This window comes from Phalaenopsis equestris, unplaced genomic scaffold (assembly GCF_001263595.1).
Source record: "Phalaenopsis equestris unplaced genomic scaffold, ASM126359v1 Scaffold000224, whole genome shotgun sequence".
In the NCBI taxonomy this organism is placed as follows: Eukaryota; Viridiplantae; Streptophyta; class Magnoliopsida; order Asparagales; family Orchidaceae; genus Phalaenopsis; species Phalaenopsis equestris.
The window spans coordinates 7,469,463-7,490,378 of record NW_018164666.1 but is presented as its reverse complement, the minus strand read 5'-3'; the positions used below and the strand labels follow the sequence as shown (position 1 = coordinate 7,490,378).

The following is a 20,916-nucleotide window of genomic DNA, read 5'->3' as shown; positions in this document are numbered from 1 at the left end:
TATATATATATATATATATATATACATATATAAATAATCCCCTTCAATAATGATGCCCTTGCACTCAAGCATCCATGGTTGGCGAATAGCATGGAAGGATTTAATTGCTTGGAGCTCAACTTCAGTACAATTCCAACGCACAAATTGCTTTCCCGTGGCAAGAAAGCCCATACCTCTTTCATCACGTATAATGCAACCCGTACCAGCAACTCTAGACGATGAAAGGGCCTCAATGAAGTTCACCTAAAGCCATCCAGGGGTCGGGGGGTGGGCTAGGGTGTTAAGCCAAAAAAATGTAGAGGAAACCAATCCGGACGATTGGCTACCATCCCGCTGCTCCCAAAAATGATAAAATGACGTTATGGTAAGTGCCTCCAAAATGGTCAAAGCAATGATAGCGGGTGTACCGTGAGGACAATCATGGATTTTGGCATGACGAACACGCCAACAGTGATGAATCATATAACAGAAGCAACGAGCTTGCAAAATTTCTCTTTCAGAAACACGGCTTAGCCCCAAAAAAGCCTCCTGAAAATTGTTGTAACAGACAAACTGACTATCAATTAAGAGCATAATTTGGCAGCACAAAATCCGGGCAAGTTCACTAAGCATATATGTCAAAATAATGGCATCATGAACAATATGGCAATGGTCTTCAGCAACTTCAAAGGAATTTGCATATACTGCTAAGCATCTCCATCAACATCCTTAATCTAACCCCAATTATTTGAAATCAGCTTTACGAATCATTTGTCTCCATGCATTCATATAAGTGCTACAAGAGTTTGTAACTCTAATTTAAGTACTATCACACAAATACTAGCCATATAAACATTAGTCTAAATATTTATTAATTTTATCTTGCATCATTAGCCCACCATAGTATGCATTAAATATTATTCATTAGGTGATGTTCCCCTCATTCTTCTAACATATTCATTCTCGTTGTATCTTTTCAAATTTTACCTTAAAACCCATCATAACAAGCAATTTGGTTTAAAGATAAAAATAGATACAAGCATGCAAAGCTCGTTAGAAAAGGGCATTGGGGGAAAAAAAAAAAAGTTTATGCAATTCAATGAGATCCACTTTGCCTACGGCCACAAAAAAATAAATATTATATAGTTTAAAGATTAAAAAAAAAGACATTATATTTACTCTTAAATACTTTTTGTTTTTGTCTCACTGACATTCTACTCTCCTGCTTTCTTGTCATCTCTCCAAATCTAGGCACAACATCTCCACCAGGTATGCTCACTTGACATAGAAAAAGCATGTCGGTGTTACGTTAAACAAAGTTACTAGTTACCAACTTTTATGTAAGACAACAATTTCTCCAATGAAGACTTTAAGTTCCAACCATAGCATCATGCTCTCAATGGTCCTTTTTTATCTCGACCAAGCTAGCTAACAACCTTCAATCACCCCTCCAACCACCACACTGGCCTTCGCCTCTATACAGTTTCATGAGGAGAAAAAATAAGTTGTGCCATTCAACTGTTCAACGAAAGATAACATCTCCACATATAATATTAATAGGTGGTGGCTAACAGAAGCACAAGGATTCGGAATATAGCATTATTTAGTAGGTTCATACTTGTGGAGGTCATGATTATTAGGAATACATGAAATAAATACATCTAGTGATACCAGAGTTAACCTATACCATAATAACGGAAATAAATATTACTAAGCAAAAGCAACTAGAGTTACAATCAACACTCAAATGGAAATGAAAACACAACAAAACACCAATATCCGGCTGGGGCAAAGTAGGGATATCTGTCGATGGCCGTGACGAGGCTTGGTGGTTGGCGGCTCAGCAGGGAATAAATGGTGGCAGATGGTTGGAGATAGGGAAGGGTCAAGTGGCTGACAGCTAGAAATAGACAAGAAGGGGGTGGTGGCTAGCGGCTAGGAATCAAGGAAAGGAGGTGAGGGACAGCGGCTGGAATCAGGAGAGGGACAGCGGTTGGAATCAGGGGAGGGACTGGATGATGTCAGTTGGAATCAGGGAGAAGGGGAGGTGGCAGACAGCTGGAAGCCAAGGATGAGGGAGATGTGGACAGAGTTATAAAGATGATCACCACCTTGGAGCGGGATATAGTAGAAGCATCACCTGTCATCGAATACAAACCTAGCCAGAAAAAACGACTGGAGGTAGAAATCTGAAATCAGAAAAGAAAACTAAACCCAAATTCAGCAAACAACATATTTAAAATAAGTAAATAGGAGGAATGGGCGTTAGTTCCGCTAAAAAGCTAGTCGGCCGATTCAACCTCCTTGCTTGACTAAAACCCCCTTGTTGAACTGACCGGTTCAGCCATAAGCCTCGTGTTAGTCTTTCAGGGTTGGGGAAGCTTCGACTTTATTCGTCAAAACTTCTGGGTCTTCCTAGTATAGTGTCAGGTCTGCGATACTGAACGTAGTGAAAACACTGCAATCCCCTAGCAGGTCAATTTTATAGGCGTTGTCATTCAGCTTCTGAAATATGTTAAAAGGTTTGTCTGCTCTCGGCCTGAATTTTTGAATGCTCCTACTGGGAATCTCTTTCTCTTCAATCAAATCCACACTTGATCTCCTTTAAAGCTCACTTTTCCCTTGTCTTGTTCGCTTGAGTCTGGTACTTGCAATTCTACTTAATGATCTCTTTTCTAACCTCCTCGTGGAGCTTCTGAATATTGTGCACATGTTCCTTTGCATCCTCGCTAATCTTTCATGTCAGCAGGAGTGGTATGAATTCAAGTGGAGTGAGTGGATAACGACCATACACAATCTTAAATGTGATTCAACCCATAATCTGACTCACGAACCTATTGTAAGCAAACTAGGCATGAGCTAGAATCATATCTCACTGTTTAATATTCTTCACAACAAAGCATCTCAACAGATTTCCAAGGCTCATGTTCACTATCTCTGTCTGATCACCTGTCTGTGGATGAGATGTGAAACTGAATTGAAGCTTAGTGTCTAGCTTTCCTCACAGAGTCCTCCAGATGTGACTCGGGAACTTGACATCCCTACTGAAATGTGGTCACAGGTACCCCGTGTAGCCTCACAATCACCTTGAAATACAGTTCGGTGACATGTGATGCATCCGACAAACTAGGCCTGAGGTAGAATTGGATCTCACTGCTTAATATTTTCACAACAAAACATCTCAAAAAATTTCCAAGGCTCCTGTTCACTACCTCTATATGATCGTCTGTCTGGGGATGAACTGCAGGACTGAATTGAAGCTTAGTGTCTAGTTTTCCCCATAGAGTCCTCCAGATGTGACTCGAGAACTTGACATCCTTGTCTGAAATGATGGTCATGGGCATCCGTGCACGTCACAATTACCTTGAAATACAAGTCGACGATAAGTGATGCATCCAGCATTCGGCAAAATCAGATGTATCCAGTGCTTGGCGACAAGGTAGAAAATGCATCATCTTCAAAAATTGATTCACTACGACCATGATTGAATCTTTATTCTATTGTGTCCTTGGAAGTCTCAAAACAAAATCCATGTTAAGATCCACCCACGGTGCCTCTAGTACTGGTAATGGGGTGTATAGCCTTGCATTTTGTCCATTGATTTTTGAAACATAATAATCCCGGCATTGTCTGGCGTGCCACTCCACATCTCTCGCTAGTTTGGGCCAAAAAAAGTGTTCTCTCACTAGTGAGAGAGTATTGAGCCCTGCCAAAATGCTATGCAAGTCCTCCATTGTGGCTTTCATGATCAATAGACTTCCTCAGCGAACATCTAGGAATGCACAACTTACTCTTGTAGAACATGTAACCATCAGCTCTGTAGTATTACCGGTAGGCTTCTCCTGACACTGCTCCCAAATATTCCTGAAATCCACATTCATCTCGTATGTCTCCTTTACTACCTCAAAGCCCACGCCTCAAACCTGCATCACGGTTACAGCAAATGAAAACAGCTCAATGCATTTGTTATGCGGTTCTCACTCCCCGTCTTGTGCTTAAACACAAACTGGAATGACACTAAAAACTCCCACCCAAGTTGCCTGTAAGCCTTTGAGTTTACTCTGATTGTTTAAGAATTTCAAAAATTCATGGTCCGTGAACAACGTGAGCTCGATTATTAGTAGGTAATGACTCAAATGCTCAAGAGCTCTCGTGATATCATATAACACTTTCATGTACGTTGAAATTTCCTCCTAGACTCATTCAGCTTCTCAGTGAAAAAGACGATGTGGTGACCTCTCTGGATCAACACTACTCCTATCCCCATGTCAGATGCATCAAAATGAATAGTTGATTGAAATATGATAATGACATGCCTTGTGTCTGGGTCACCTCCTACTTCAGTGCATCGAAACAATTCTAACTTGCATCTGTCCACTGAAATCTCTCCCTTCAAAAGCTCAGTCAGGAAAGCATAGAAGATATACTAAAGCTCTTGATGAATCGCCTATAAAATGACACTAGTACGAGAAATTGTCTTAGCTCGATAAATTATTGTGGTGCAGTCCAGCTCACAATGGCATTGATCATTGTAGGGTCCATTTGAATGCATGCACTAGACATAATAACACCCACAAAACAAACCTGGGTTGTCATAAAGTGGCACTTCTTTGGATCGACATATAGCATTTCTGCTCGCAACACCTCAAATACCGTCCTCGGGTGCTGTAAGTGGTCCTCGAATCGGTTGGTATGCCAGAATGTCATCGAAGTACACCACCTCAAATTTTCCAATGATGGCACGAAACACCTAATTCATCAATCTCATAAATGTTACGGATGCATTAGACAATTTTAAAGACATAACTGTCCACTCGTATAAGTCATCAGTGCTTTGAAAGCAATCTTCCACTTATCTCGTGATCTCCTCTGATTTTGTGGTATCCACTGCATAAGTCGATCTAGAAAAAGAGGGTGGCTCCATGAACCTAATCCAAAAGATCATCCAAGTGAGGTATGGGGAACCGGTACCTCATAGTAATTTTGTTGATGGCCCTACTATCGGTGTACATCCGCCACGAACTATCCTTCTTGGGTACCATCAAAGAGGGATAGCACACGAACTGGTACTCTTTTTTACCAACCCTCTCGTAGCAAGATCATGTATCTGTCGCTACAACTTATACTCCACAGGTTTCAATCTTTAGGCGGGTCGGTTTGACAATACTGATCCGAATATGAGATCTATGGTGTGTTGAATGTCTCTCAATGGTCATAATCCCTCTGAAAGATTATCGATCATCACATATTGGAAGTCAAGTAGCAGCGGTTGTATCAGTATTGAAATGTCACTCTCCTCAGTTCCCTCTAGTAGGACAAACGTCATTGCCACTGAATCGTCTCAAACTAACTGAATGCAGGTAACCCTCGAAGCTAACGCCTCCTCCGTGTCGTCTACACCTCTCACATCCTTGACAGATAATAGCACGATGTGTTTTCCATCCTTTTTAAATGACTAAGTATTCTTGAAGTCATAGTGTTGAGTCTTATAGTCAAACTCCTAAGGCCTCCCCAATAGAATATGGCATGTGTCCATCAGAACCACGTCGCACCATACTTGCTCCTATAATTGATCCCCAAATAAAAATACCATAAAGCACTGCTAATCTACACGTATCTCAATTCCACATGTCAACTAGGAAGGGGAACAGGATTGAGGATGTTTCTGTGTGGCCAAAATCAATTTTCCATAATCAATGTAGATAGCACAATTTCACAGCTCCCGTCGTCGAAAATCAAACTACAAACTTTGCCCTTCACCGTACACTTGTGCGAAAGATATTGTGCCCCAACCATGACTGATCTCTCTCTGGCCCTGTCTGCAGGACTCTCCATATGACTAACATCACTTATCACCTTGGAGCTAAAGTTCTTCCTCTTGATTATCTTTTGTTTCCTCTTCCTCCACATCAACGACGATGCCCTGATCAATGAATGAAACATCTCTGCTCATGGACAGTGGAGGCTATGTGTCCGTGGTCGGGGAATCTGAAACACCTCCTAGCAGGCATTGTACTAGACAAATTACCTTTTTTCGGCTTCTTTGCACTCAAATTTGTCTTATTCCTTCCTTGTCCTATCTTGCCAACTCAGAGGTACCCTTATCAGTCGTTGTAGCTATAGGTGACAGTCTGACTGAGGACTATCTGAATCAGGATTGTTGTTGTATTTTTATTGTTGGTTTTCCACCTTGAAGGCTAACGTTTGGACATCCCCCAGTGGCCTACATGACTTGTAACTGCACAGATTGTTAATAGCAAGCATCAAGCCCCCAAGTAATGGGCTATGGTGTGTTCCTTTGGCTCGACCAACTCACACTTCATCTGCAACTGGTCAAACTTTGTTGTGAACTCCTCCACTAATAGGTCTCTCTACTGCATTTGTTGGTCTCAAAAACATATCATGTCAATAATGATATGTAGATATTTCCTCTGTATCTCTTTCCTCATCTTTTCTCACTTAGTAATCTTATCATTGTTTTTTCACTTCCTCTACAATTTTTTCACCGCAAATAGGCGCTCTTCTACAACTTAATAGTCATTAGTTATACCCATTAATCCTCTGCACTTCTTTAAACTTGAAGATTAGATCAACATATTCAATTTATTCGTTTAGATCCATACCTCCAACAAACTCTGGAAGGTAACCATGATGTCGAAGTCCCTGTGTCTCCAATAGGTGGACTCGTTTCTCGGCCTCCTCTAATATTGAATCCCGAAGCGTCAGGGCATGTATTCCTCATCACTGGCGTCTTCCCAGTGGAACAATTCAGATCATCGTCTGTCTCCCCTTCAACTCTCCAAATCACAATCGAGGGGAATCACCCATGGTTCCATCGTCCATCTCCACAAGCCTCTGTTAAAGCCGACAGATCTCACCATCTCTCGTCTCGAGTAGATTTCGGCATGCATCTCCTTGGTGACATGATTAGATTTTGGGATTGAAAGGGGTGATTGAGGCTAGAAAACAAAAACTTTGGTGGAGGTGGTAAGGTGAATGCTAAGAAACCCTATGATAGTACTAGGGTTAGGCTAACTCTGATACCAAATGATACCAAAGTTAAGCCCAAACCACAACAACGGAAACAAATATTATTAAGTAAATGCAACTAGAGTTACAATCAAGACTCAAATGGAAACGAAAACACAACAAAACACCAATAGCCAGCTAGGACCGAGTAGGGATATTCCTGGACTATGGTGACGAGGCTTGGTGGCTAGCGGCTGACCAGGGAATAAATAGTGGTAGATGATTGGCGACAAGGAAAGGCTAGGTGGCTGACAAATGGAAACAAGGAAGAAGGGTGGTGATCGCAAGGTAGGAACTAGAGAAAGGAGGTGAGGGTTAGCGGATGGAATCGGGGGAGGGAATGGGTGATGGTGGCTAGAATCAAGGAGAATGTAAGGTGGCCAGCAAATGGAAACCAGGGATGAGGGAGATGTGGATGGAGTTGTGGAAATAATCACCACCTCGGAACAAGATGCACATAGAGCACCAGTCGTCCTCAGATACAGCCCTAACAAGGAAAAACACCTGGAGTCAAAAATCTGAAATCAGAAAACAAGACTAACCCCTAACTCAGCAAGTAATACACTTATAATAGGTGAATAGGAGGAAAGGGAGAATGTGGCGTCAGTTCCCACATAATAACTAGCCGGCCGGACCCACAGGCAGCCGCACCCCCCGGCCCACCCAACCGGTTCAGCCATAAGCCCCGCGCCAGCTAGTAGAAAATTATCTCTGCATCTAAATAATTTACAACTTGGATATAATTTTGATGCACAAGAAGAAGGATGAGGTTATAATATTCAACAGTTGAACACCATGCAATCATTTCCTTATACATTGTTCATAGGTGGTAACGGTATATAACATCATGCGGTAATGGCAATCACATAGATTTTACAATTTTTATGAATACATGAAATGAATCCGTGCAGGAAATCGTAATTTTCAATAAATATTGATGAAAAAATTATATTTGCATCAAAATAATCGCCAAGTTGGAGTTTAAATTTCAAATGTAGTGTCTTCAGAAAGTCATCTATGTGAGGCAACCCCTATAAATCATCTCCAATGGTTGGTTGAGGTTTTGAAATATCTCAGTCTGTTCGTGTGATAAACCAGTCATCCAATACCACCATCACTGCCTTGTTATCTTCTTTTTATCTTGACATCTTGTATGCACTGCAATGTCCATTTGCCCTATTGAGCCTTCCACTTGGCACAAATCTTATCCTGCATTGCAGCTCCAACTACCCATAGATTTAATGATCGCACTTATTGTTCAATTCTTAAACGACAACTATATGGCACGATCCTTGCTTCCATGTGCTCTTGCAATGACACCCTACATCATTTTTCCAAGCATCAACGTAGAAGACATAAAACCAGCAGATTCAAGTCATGTTACCTTCCAGCAACGAGAAGTGAAATTTTGATCCCTGCAACAGAAATTTGTCATGAAGACTGGACGATAACAACATTTAATGAAGCCTGGAACATTTTTACGACAAGTTCTCTGTTCTCCATTCCTAGTTTCTATCAAATAATCCTTCGAACTTTTTGTGGCTTGTTTTTTAACCATTTATTCCAGTTTGGTTGGATCTTCCGTCAAAATCATTTCAGTGACAAGAATCTGAGAAAATTAAGGTTGAGATAAGAAATTTCATCATCGTCTAGAATAAAAAACTCATCTTACATTAAGTTTTGAATAGTCCAATCAATTGGTTCGTCTTAATACTATAAACTTGGACAGACATCCACTACGTTTGTTACCTTTTGATAACTGTAGAGGACTCGAATAATTTTAGCCATGTAAACAGCAACAATTCCAAGTTCTGAAGAAGTGGAGTGATCAATTTCACGATGAAACTGAGTATAACTGCACAGGCCTACAGTTTTAAGTCTCAAGTGAATATTCCATTAAAAATAAAAACCTCAATGAATACATTTAACTTTAACAGCTAGCTTATTTTGTAACTGTGATTATGATCACCACATATTTGTATTCTGTTTGTGATTGCCCTAGGATTGCATGCATGAGATTCCTTCTTAAGTCAGTATCTCAGTTTATTCTTGTGATAGCACAATTTGTTTCGGTCCCCATATTCTTACTGGCATACAATCAGTGTCATTCACTTCTCTCTAGGGAGTGTTTACCATAACTTTTAGGGACAAGCCTTCACTGAGCTTAGCTGGGCCAAAAGATTTGAATGGAACAATATATAAAGAAAGAAACGTTTAAGCTACCATAACCAAACTGGTTGTTTTAAACAAATGCAGCCTCTGCACTGTTTGAGTGGCCATGAAAATCAACCACAGCAAGATTTGAAATTTAGCTTGCCCCAAGGCAGTAGAGTAAAAGATGAAAACAACTCATTCATTAAAAAAGTGTGAACAAAAATCAATTCATTTATCCATATTCTCACTCTCATTCATATGGTCAAACGTTTTACTAGACAGATCCAACATGCATTAGGAAGTAACATTAATATAGTTATGCACTGACAAGTACAATGCATGGAACTATTTCTGAAAGAAACCCTTTAGCTTTTCCATACTGCTATTCCATTATTCCATATTGCTGATTGAAGAGAGTAAAGACTCGGACACTAGGTGAATTTGCTGATTACACCCAAGGTAAATTCATGTATATATCCCATATAATACGCAACAAATGAATTGAAAAGCAGTTCTCATATCTTACCAAATAAACAGAAATTTATGAATAGCTTACAATTCAAATTCATAATTTATAAAATTTTACAGATTATTATGCTTCCTTATTTTATAGGAACTACTACTTTTCCAGTTCCACATTCCAAAAGGTAAGAATTTTGAACTAATATATACAGTATTTTACAGTGGCTAATCCCCTCAACTTTACTACTTCAATTTTAAAACAAAGATAAGTTAAATTAGATGCCATCTTTCACTCCTATTTGAACATTACACAAAACAAGCTACTCATTTTAGAAGATAATTTATTTAAATCTGACTGCAGTAATTTAAAGTTTATCTAAATAATGCCTTATTGTTATACAAACATCTGGTCTTTTCAATCTCATTTAAATAAATTCAGTACACATACATGTTTACATAGGTACTTTATGGCATAACTGTTGTCGATTCAATGTTATTGCTAATATTTAAGTATGTATGTATTAATCCTTGTCTAAGTTCGTCGTTTTGAAGCTTTCTCCAATCTTTCCTCTTACAACCAACCATTCAGGAGCTCCTAAGCCATCACAACTCCATCATACCAGCAAACGTCACTCATAAATCAGAAACAACAGGATGTATGTTGTAGTTTAAAAAATGATGCCAGAAAAGTATAGTATAATGCATTCTGTCCAAAGCTAGTTAATCATTATCTTCTTTAGTTTACTCTTATTTATTTTTTTTAATATTACCAAGCTCATGCTAATTCCAATGATTTTGAGTCTGAATTTATGATTGACTTGCACATGAGAATGTGTGATATTAGAACAAAGATATAGTTAATTTTGTTAACTGGATCAAACTTCTTACCCTTCAATTCTTGCTCAACATTGCGCATTTGCTTAATGATTTATTTGTAGGTATTAACACATATGTTACCTTTATTCTTAGTTATGATAATATAGACCAGCGAGTAAATAAAATTTCCAACTTTTCCCGTGCAATGTTTGCCGGTAAAGAACTCAATTGTAAAGTAACAACTTTATTAGATCATAAAAATTTTTAATACTATTACCTGATAGAGAAATAATGTCTACATCCTTTATACAATTGCAGCATCTAATGTTGAGGGTTTCCAGTTTCTTTAAACCTGGTTTTCAATAAAAGAATAACAATAAAGATAAAAAAGAAATAACAAATAAAAATATTATAAAAACATGAAACACAAAAATGCTTACAAAGAAAATAAAACTGACAATTTGTCAGCAATAAAGGAAGGGGAAGTCACGGTAATAGAAAAGAAGGGTAATGAAACTTCATGGTTATTTGTACGAAAAATAATATCTTTATTCTTATCTTCAACTTTATATGAAATGAAATCCATTGTGTACTATGTACCCTATAGTAATGGGCAAAAAATGTGACGTGATTAGGGATTTGGCTTCTTCTAAAACTTGGAAAATGCTTGTAATCCCCTAAAAAGGGCTCAAATGAGATAAATAAAGATTGCATTTTCCATTCCAAGAGAATGAAAATGTTGCAAATCAAACTCTCAATACATGATGTCCTCCACTTCTCCTTCTTTGATCGTTAGAGTAATTCCAATGGTCAACCTGACATTTTCTATAACCAATAGCATTAAGATGTGTTCAAGACTAGATTAAGAAGTCATGAGGGAGTGATAAGCCATAAAAATTATAGCATGAAATATAAAAAGACTTTAGTAAGATGCCATCATATCACAAGTAAACTTGTTTGTGTAAAGCAAGCGAGTCAAAAAAAACACAAAGCAAGATATGAATTGCTAAATAAAACTGGAGAGTTTTGAGCGAGGGATATTAAAATATGACTAGTGCTTAACTTCTTAAAGCCAGATTAAAAGAAAACTTTAAGAATAAATTTTAATATATTCAAAACATAGAAGAAACTATTACTGGACACTTTTATGTACATAGAATATCTATTGGGAAGGGCTATAGAATTCATAGTGATTATTGAATAGCAGATTAAATGTTGATTACACGATAGATTAAGACCTTGCAATTATAAACACATAATTTAGTGGAAATGTACGATGGGATGTTTGATTGAGCTTCATTTTCATAAAGGAGGTTGGGCGGTTGGGAAGTTGCCATGCAAAAGCGGCTTTATAAAACAACTTCTTTAAGAAGTAATTATCTAGAAAAGTATTTCAACTTTTCATCAAGATGAGTGTACCTGCTAAATTACAGCTTTCTACCAGTGCAAAACAAGTAAAAAGCCCAAACAATTAAGCCAATTGTTAGTTTCAATAATGAAGGATATAGATCATTGATAATTTCATTTTTCTGGACTCGAATAAAGAATATCCATTATGAAAATTACAGGATAATTGACGAAGTGCACTTAAAAACAACTATCTAGAAAGATCTACGGTCAAGGTTGTTTTAAGAAATGGTACATGATATAGCAATAACCACCCACTACACTCATTCATGACATCAATCATGTATATCTTCCTTTCATCAGTTTGTTGATATGAGCAAGCTATGGATATTGAAATCAGATCTTTCCTTTGTAGACATACCTAGATCTGGTTACATTCATTCCCAGCGTTTCATGCCGCCGTGTCTTCAGTTTTAAGTTCCTTCCTTATGAGTTTATTAACTATGCTCAATCGATAGCAAAATTATACATAGGTTCATGGCACTGACTACTCTCAACTCCCACTCCTCATCCCCATCATGCAACTTCATTTTGTTTGCATACTACTTCTTATTTTCATTACTTGAGAATGGCCCCGGTTTTAAATGGATATCAGCAATACAATTCTCTATGCAGATCTCTCCGAAACTATTTATATGAAGAAACCTCAAAGTTATACTGCTCAGGAGTAAAAAAATCTGAAGTATAACAGATCATTCTATCCACCACTTGTTGAAACAAATTTCAACATTCTATAAGGTTTTCCCTGATACTGGCATTCGAAGTAGCATGGTTGATCATTGTATCTGCTACTCTTCCTCTAAGCAGTGATTCTCACTATGTATGTTGATAATGTTCTTTTCACTAGAAATGATGCTTCTACAATAATGAAATAAAATAATCTTCATGAAACAGAATCCAATATACTTTTTTGGCATTAAACTTATATACAAAAAAAAAATCTCAAGGAAAGAAATATGCTAACGAATTTATCGAAGAAAATAGACTCCTTTAGTGCAATACTAATGACTCTCTCATAAAACACGACAATCAACCAAAAATGATGAAAACACTGAAGATACTTCTTGTTATAAACATCTACCTAATAAGCTTATCTATTTGAACATTATTCAACCTGCTATATCATTTGTTATTAGCATGATCGATTGGCAAGTGCAAAAACCTAAACAAGAAACATCTGGATGTTCTCCCAAGAACTTTAATATGTATCAAGAATTGTGGAGAAAAAACAAACCCTATCAAAAAAAAATATCATTAAAATGTCTGAATCATTCTATGATGTTGACTATGGAGAATCTACTAAAAAGAGGAAGTCTACATCAAGTTCATATCTTTTGTGGGTGGATATCTTGTATCATGAAGAACTAAAAACCAAAATTTTATGACTAAATCTAGAATCAAACCAGAATACAGTGCCATGGCAAATTATGTTCAAGAAATGAAGTGCTTTAATAAAAGAATTCAAAATCCATATAGCACAATTAATGACCCTTAAACAAAAATATACATTGCCAGAAATCTTACTTTCACAAAAGAACCAAACATATTGAAGCAAAAGGACACTTCGTCAAAACTGCGATCTTGTCAAAAAAGTTTCACTCTTTGATATCTTTATCTAGGCTTTAGCATATCATTTTTCAAATCTTTGTAACAACCTAAAACAGTAAAATTTGTCATATATGCTTCAGCTTAAAAGCAAGTGTTAACAAAGTTCAAGATTAAAAGATTAATTAGTTGAATAAATCATCACGATTGAGAAAAATCTAACGCTTATAGAACATATATACACGTGTGTTATGTTAACAATACCTAAACAAAAGACTTCCCTCACTATCAATGGAAATGCTTTATAATGACCTTTTAGAAACTTAGATTAAAAAGCAAGAAATGAGAACAAAATTACAGCAGTGTAAATTTCAGCGTGCATTTATACATATATTATGCAGATTAGACGAGCTAGCAAAGCGCTACATACATAAGAAATAATAATAATCAATAACATTCAAAAAACCATGAACTCACCCTCAATATGGACAAGGCCGCCATGTATCTTCGAGCATCTCTCTAGATCCAAATTAACCAAGTTAACTAAGTATCTAAAAGCTTTCATTCCTTCTGCAGTTATTGCATTGCTCTTCTTAAAGCTTAGTGATGTCAGGTTTGAAAGACCTGTAAATAAATGAATATCAATGGGGAATGCATAATGACATGCTGATGCCATAATTAACCTGGTTTTGTCTGGCTATAACATTGCAAAACAAGCAATAAATATCATTAGAAAACTTCAAAAAAAATAATTATTTGTTTGCACAAATACAAACACAAGACAAAAAGTTTTAAGAATAAAAATCTGATATAAAATCAATATTTCACTTATATGACCATCGCGAGACTTTTGTGTCTACACATACTAAAGCCCATAGTCACACGTAGGTTTGCTTTCAAAATTACTCATGACAGTCATTTCATGCTAGCCCGTACTCTTTCTTTGTATTAAGTATTGTGTATTTGTTCCTTAGACATCCAAACTTACTAGGACGAACTTAAAACGAATACTGCACAACTTTAAACTAGTAGATATTCAATTTGTACATGCACATAAGAGAATCTTCGAAAAACATTTAAATTAGAACCTTAATCTAAAACAATTGGCTCAAAGCCAAATACAAGCTAAATATAAACCAATTAACCTAATTTCTCTTACAAATGCTCAATGGTCTTAAGTATGAATTCACCATGAAGCTGAATTTTTTATGCTATATAAAAGGGTCCTTTATACACAAAAAACAGTGGTACCAAAAAACAGGATTTAAAGAACAGAGATTTGTATCGTCATATTTGGATTTGTCTTCATCTTTGTTGTTTCATTTCCTTCAACAAATGAGGGTATCAGTAATTATGGAATGCCAAATGAGTGAGAATTTTCCTTCGGCTAAGCTAATGTGCTGGAAATAAGTTAGTTTTGGTTGCGAAAGCTTCCTTCTCCTAAACTTGTTCCCATATTCTATGTCCATGCTAAGAAAAACAGCTTTTCTTCTTTCTTCATTCCTCTCTTCGTATTCTACTTAATTATTGACTGAAATAGTAATTTGATGCAACCATTCTGTCGCATGCTCAAAAGTGAAACTTGTCCATGAACTTAAACAACTGTCACTTGTATGACATGAAATTCTTTTGATCACTTTCTCAAACGGGAACATTTATTGATTCAGAGTTATGGGTCCTCTATATTCTATGAATCACTGTCACTAGCTTGCTGCCTTGCGAATTTCATGCCCTCATTTTTGCATCAGGTTGTTTGCCACATTATTACAAAAATTACCAAACATTACTTAACATCGGTTTATCTTGTATTGCAAACCATAATAAAACATTCTCGTTACAAACCACTTAAGCATTGCACATTTCTTTTATTTTGCATTCCACTTCATATCATAACTTTTAATTTGCATTCCTAGATCATGATTTAACATGCATAAGAAGTTAGACAATTATATGATGAGTTTTAGAATATATTTAAAAAATGTAAAAAAGAAAAAGTTCAAATTTACCACACAAATTTTCCAGGCCACGGTCTGAGATTTGATCACAATAATCGAATGACAAAGACTGTACATTAGGGCAATCTTTGAGACGAACCAATCCAGAATCTGTTATATCGGAATAAGAAATATCAAGCGACAGTAAGGATTGCCCTTGGGAAGCAATAACGTGCATCCAACTGTCTTTTACTCCAGGATATTCTCCCAAAAGCATATCCTGATAGTCAAATTGAGTGTATCAACATCCCATGAACTATTCATAACACAATAGAGCTTAATAACATAATTAAAAACAAGATAAAAATGAGCATTCGTGCATAATCCTACCAGGATCACTCAAATTATACTGTTTTATCAGCTCCCCAAATAGAAAAAAGCAATTCCATAGAATTTTAAAACCATTAATTGCACAGGAAGCAAAAGGACAAAGTAGACATTCTAATAGAAGAATCTTATTAGTGTAGTTATAACTACTAAAAATATGCATCTAAATGTCATGTTCCGCTTGAATCTTTACTCACAAGTCTTTCCTGATAAAGGTTCCAAACTAACAAACCATTGGTTTCGTATTCATTCTAACGAAAGCATGCAAATTGATAAATCATTGCACATCTTTAAAACTCTACTGCCATGTTATCATCCGAATCCTTCAACCTGCTTAAATTAAAAGATGCGTGTTTCCAATATAGTTGGCTAATGAATTGGCATTATCAATTTTGTGTCAATAAATGAAAATATGAATCTATATTATTTATAAGAAAATATAGATAATATGATATTTGCACATAATTTTCTAGAGAATAAAATATGGATATTTAGGATTCAGCACTTGAAAAAAATGAGTATTAGAAGAACTAGAACAGCTTGTGTACATGCTAAAATAATATTCATCATATACAAGTGTATATTCTTCAAACGGATGGGCATCTCTAGGCACTAAAGGACACATCTCCTTGCTAACGGCAATTCTATAATTAGAATATCCCGCCCAGAGGATTATGTAGAACTGTTTCCGATTGATAACATTGGAATTTTGCCCATTCATGCATGCTATTTTTAACATCCCAGGAGCTAGGATATTATCATGAAAGGTACAAAGTTATCTCCTAAAATAATACTTTTGCAAGTACATTACCTGAATAGCACAATCACGAAAAGCCTCGAGTGATACATCAGTCAGGCAATAAGATTCCACCAAATCATTGAAGATCTGCTGGCTTATGTCCCTCGGTAGCATAGAGAAGCTTTTGTATTTTGCAATGTCCTGTCAAGAAAGATTGGGGAAATGTTGAACAACAGATGCAAGCAAGAATCTAAAAGAGAAGACAATGAATCAAATAATTTACTAGTTACGAACCTCTCTAATCTTGGCAACACATAGTTCCATGAGAGTAGGACATGTAGCCTGTCCCTTTTGGATAAGGTTTGAGCTGCAGCGCGGAAGAGAAAATAGCAACCATTTGGAACTCCCGGCCTTGGATAGTCTCCCAGCCGCTCTCCTTGAACCCTCGTCTTCAACCAAGTGGCCTCTTTTTCTTGAGCAAGCTCCCCCCATTTTGATCAATATAAGTTTAATTCAACGTAGCAAGGTAATTATTTGTGATTCCCCAGTTCTTAGAGAGCTAAGTGGTCATAAATTCCACGGTAAAAAAGCTTATTCAGCCTGCATTAAGAAATCTAATATTTAATAATAAAAAATCATAATTATTTAGATATGTGGCCTGCAAAATAACAAAAGCATCTAAATAAAATTCTTCAAAAATTATAATAGCATCTGGTAACACTTTCACCGCACATATTGCACTGCCTAAATAACTGAATCACCGCTGCAAAATTGGGCATCTATGGGAACATTATAACATCGCCTGAAAGAAAAAGATTTGCAAAATCTACATCACGCGTCTTTCACCAAAATAAAGCAGTCATAATAAAGCCGGAGATAAAACATATTTAGAGTTAAAAGTAATCCGATATCTTATTATAATATTATCTGACCCACGCCTGCGGGTTATTCGGTCAAAACAATAATAACGGCCTTTTACTAATTGGAGAAAATCCAAAGTAAAACTGCAAAGCTATTACAATGATTTATTCTGACCACGACGATATAAGCATTTTCCCTAGAAAAATAATCCATCTGCACAGTGAAGTAGCAGACCCTGCCCAAAAGAACAAAGGCGAAATTCTACCTCGGAAATCAACACCCGCCAACTGCTAACTTCAAACGATCGGGATATTTACGAGCACAAACCGCCAATATGATCGAAAGAAACAATCGCACCAACAACAAAATCTCTCATCATCAGTCAACATAAAAGGGGAACAAAAAACGAAGGATATGGGATGAAAAGAGAAGAACCGTTGAGCAATCCAAAACAAGCGGAAGCTACAAAGAGCTCCACAGAACCCAGTAGAAAACCCTTGGTGATCAATCAGCAGGAGATCAAAAGCTCAATGGAAACAGAGAGGGTCAATCCCGCCTCTTCTACTGCTCTAGGGTTAAGCAAAATTCAGAAAGGAAAAAAACCCAGAATGGGAAGGAAGGCCGAAGCGGCAAGAAATCACCAAGGAACGAGGTGAAGCGGAGGCTGGGCTGATATCCCGGACGAAAACCGAAGCAACGGATGTTCGCCACGTGTGCAAATTTACCGGCTTCGGTAGGACCGCATAAGAAGCCACGAGCAGCCAATTAACCGGTTGGTCCGGTTCCGAAAGTTATTCCGTGCCAATACGTTGCATACGATACAATATCCGGGAGGAGCTCGCAAATTATTAATTTAAGATAAATTATAATGAATCATTATATAATAAGTGATAAAAATTTACTTAATATGAAATATAATTTTTTTTAATATTTTAATATCTAAAATATAAAATATTTCAATTTAATATATTTTGACTATATTTTATATTAATAAGCTCACCCGCTACTTATGAAGACGTCTTGACTCACACTCTTAAAATGAAATAGAAATTTAGGAGGTGTTTGATTTACCTTAAATGAGATTTATCAAATTTGATAAATCCGACGACAGAGATGGATTTTGAGCTATGTCGGAATAAGTCATTTGTACAATTACTTTATTGAATTCTGATTTACATCGTAAAAAAAATATGATAAGACAAAAAACATGAATTTTTTTACCCTGTGTAACCTTAAATTTAATTTTAATATTTTTTATTTTATGTTTGTAAGAATTTAAGCTCCATTTGAGGAGAAAATTTTGAATACGTAAGACGTGCGCAGCGTTGTGTGCGTCAATTAGATTACAGGGATGGTATTGGGATTTATATCTGTGTTATAACCCCTGTAACTTTCATATAACTTACATGTAACCTATAAATATATGAAAATAGAATCACGAAACTTACTAGTTACAGGTAGGTTACAGAAGGTATAATGCAAATATAACTCTCGATATCCTCCCTGTAATCCATCTGACGTATACAGCGCTGCGTACGTTTTACGTAAGCAAATTTTTCTCCCATTTGAGATGGTAGTGTGACACGCATCATAATTTTATCTATTTTGATAAATTATTTCTTACAATTTTTAAAAAACTGCCCCTAAAATCTATATTTAACTGTTAACGCTCTCTTCAATTAGTGTTATTTTTCCACAAACGGCCATCGCTAACGAGAGTTGAGACTCCGTAGGACCCCTGCTGCCCACGTGATAAATTGGCTCGATGGTAAGAAAGATGTCCACGTGGCGGTTGTTAATTGAGGTTGAATCATTAGCCAAGGACTGATTGGATTGGGCCAAGGGATGAGCGAAGGGTCTTATCCAAAACAATTATTGAGATAAACGTAGTCAAATTTGCGAATTTAACTTAATCGATTGTGGCAATAACATACTTGCGACTTTAAATATATGTATTTACATATCTAACACTTAAATTTTATTTTTCATATTTATAGCACTTAAGTAAAACATAAAAATATTGCTATTTTAATTTAAAAAAAGTCAAATTTGCCTCGTGTGCATATGCGATAAGATATCTTTGCTTATATGTAAATACATAAGTATGGAGTTATATGTTTGTAAGACTTCATAATTGATGTGTCATCAATAAATTCTTTTATTTGGCACGGATTTCAATGTAATATTTTGAACAATAAACATTCAAAACTCAGCTATGAGTCATCCAGAGCTTCAATTTCATCAAACTTACAGCAAAATGATCGGCTCGACGAGGCGGACCCAATGGTACCAAAATAAGTTCAATCCAATCCAAATTAAGTTTTGATAAAGTCATTAAACCGCTTTTGAAACCTTTTCAAGACATATTTGGAAGATTAAATGGATGTTGAATTTGATAGGCTCATGGTCGAATCAAGCATCTCGACATGACGAATCCAGCGAGCCCAATATCGCACAATTCTGACATCGTTAAGGCCCTCAAATGTCCATCAAATGTAGTTCGATCGAGGTAACCTCTCTGGCCTGTCTGATCAGAACGGTTCATATTATTGCATTAATTACATACATAATTTTATAAATAGAGTCACATCTCTCTCACAAGGGGAGTGAGGTAGGGGCGATAATGAGAGCTTGTGGCTTGAGGAAAAGCTTGAAATTTTGAGAAAAAAATAAAGTTCAACACCACTCCTGCCGCTGTATATCATCTTATGTCGTCTGTTGTTGATCGTCATCGATTGTCGCCCGTTCTTTGTAATAAATACATCCGCACGTTGACATTGTACCTCATGAGACTTTGCAATCACTTCCTGCCCAGTGAGACAATATGTTGTATTTGTAATCTTCAGTTTATAGTGGATCTCTTCAACAATGCCACACCCCATGGTTTTTTTTTTCCTCTATGAAATTTTCATGTAAAATTTTAGATATCTCAATTGGTTGTTTTCTTTCATCTGAGTGCATATTGAATTCTCGTGTAACTCTAATGTGATAATTTATTAATCTACCACCACGAATCTTCTACCACGTATCAATAATAAGTTTGGCTTACAATTAAAAGTTTTATGTCTTTATTTTTATGCAAAGCATGTCGTATTCTAGTTTAATTTCACTAATGATAGAAATGTTTTCATTTTGAATTAGTTTTAAATATAAATGCAAGTATGTATAAACATTTTATATTTTATTTTGATCCTTCTTTTGAGTTATATTTCAAGCTTGATTCATCTAGATTTAATTCATGCAGTGGCTCGTAAATTGCAGAATCATTTTGCATATTGTCCGGCTGGATCAGCGAGCTTAAAAATATGACAATTCTACAAATAAAATTATTGAATTTTCTTGAGGTAGCGTTTACTTTAATATGTCTAACAGAATTTGTATTTTATATCAATAAATAGATTTGTATATTTATATATGAGGGACAAGAAGATATTTGAAGAAAAGCTTATTTTCCATTGGTGAGTTTATACAATATTTATAGATGCATATTTATATGAGAAATGAAGGTGTAATAACACCTTAAACAAAGCATGACATGAAAAAGAATGACCTAATAGCACCTGAAATGAATGACAATTTAAGATGATGAATATATATATATAT

General features: G+C 36.3%; 1 protein-coding gene across 5 annotated transcripts in view; it reads right to left on the bottom strand.

Moving 5' to 3' along the window:
• Positions 1–17,938, bottom strand: part of LOC110023529 (F-box/LRR-repeat protein 13) — a 64,909-nt gene extending 46,971 nt beyond the window's left edge. For 2 of the 5 annotated variants that reach the window (XM_020722996.1, XM_020723000.1), the window contains exons 1-6: positions 17,749–17,938; positions 16,747–17,052; positions 16,525–16,653; positions 15,399–15,606; positions 13,870–14,016; positions 10,718–10,792 (exon numbers count right to left, since the gene is read on the bottom strand). In XM_020722996.1, the coding sequence (XP_020578655.1) occupies positions 10,718–10,792; positions 13,870–14,016; positions 15,399–15,606; positions 16,525–16,653; positions 16,747–16,944 (757 nt within the window). In that variant the 5' untranslated portion in view covers positions 16,945–17,052; positions 17,749–17,938. Of the gene's footprint in view, positions 1–10,717; positions 10,793–13,869; positions 14,017–15,398; positions 15,607–16,524; positions 16,654–16,746; positions 17,053–17,179; positions 17,526–17,578; positions 17,725–17,748 lie in introns of those variants that run through there. The other 3 variants (XM_020722999.1, XM_020722997.1, XM_020722998.1) reach the window with 3 other exon arrangements.
• Positions 17,939–20,916: the final 2,978 nt, after the last annotated feature.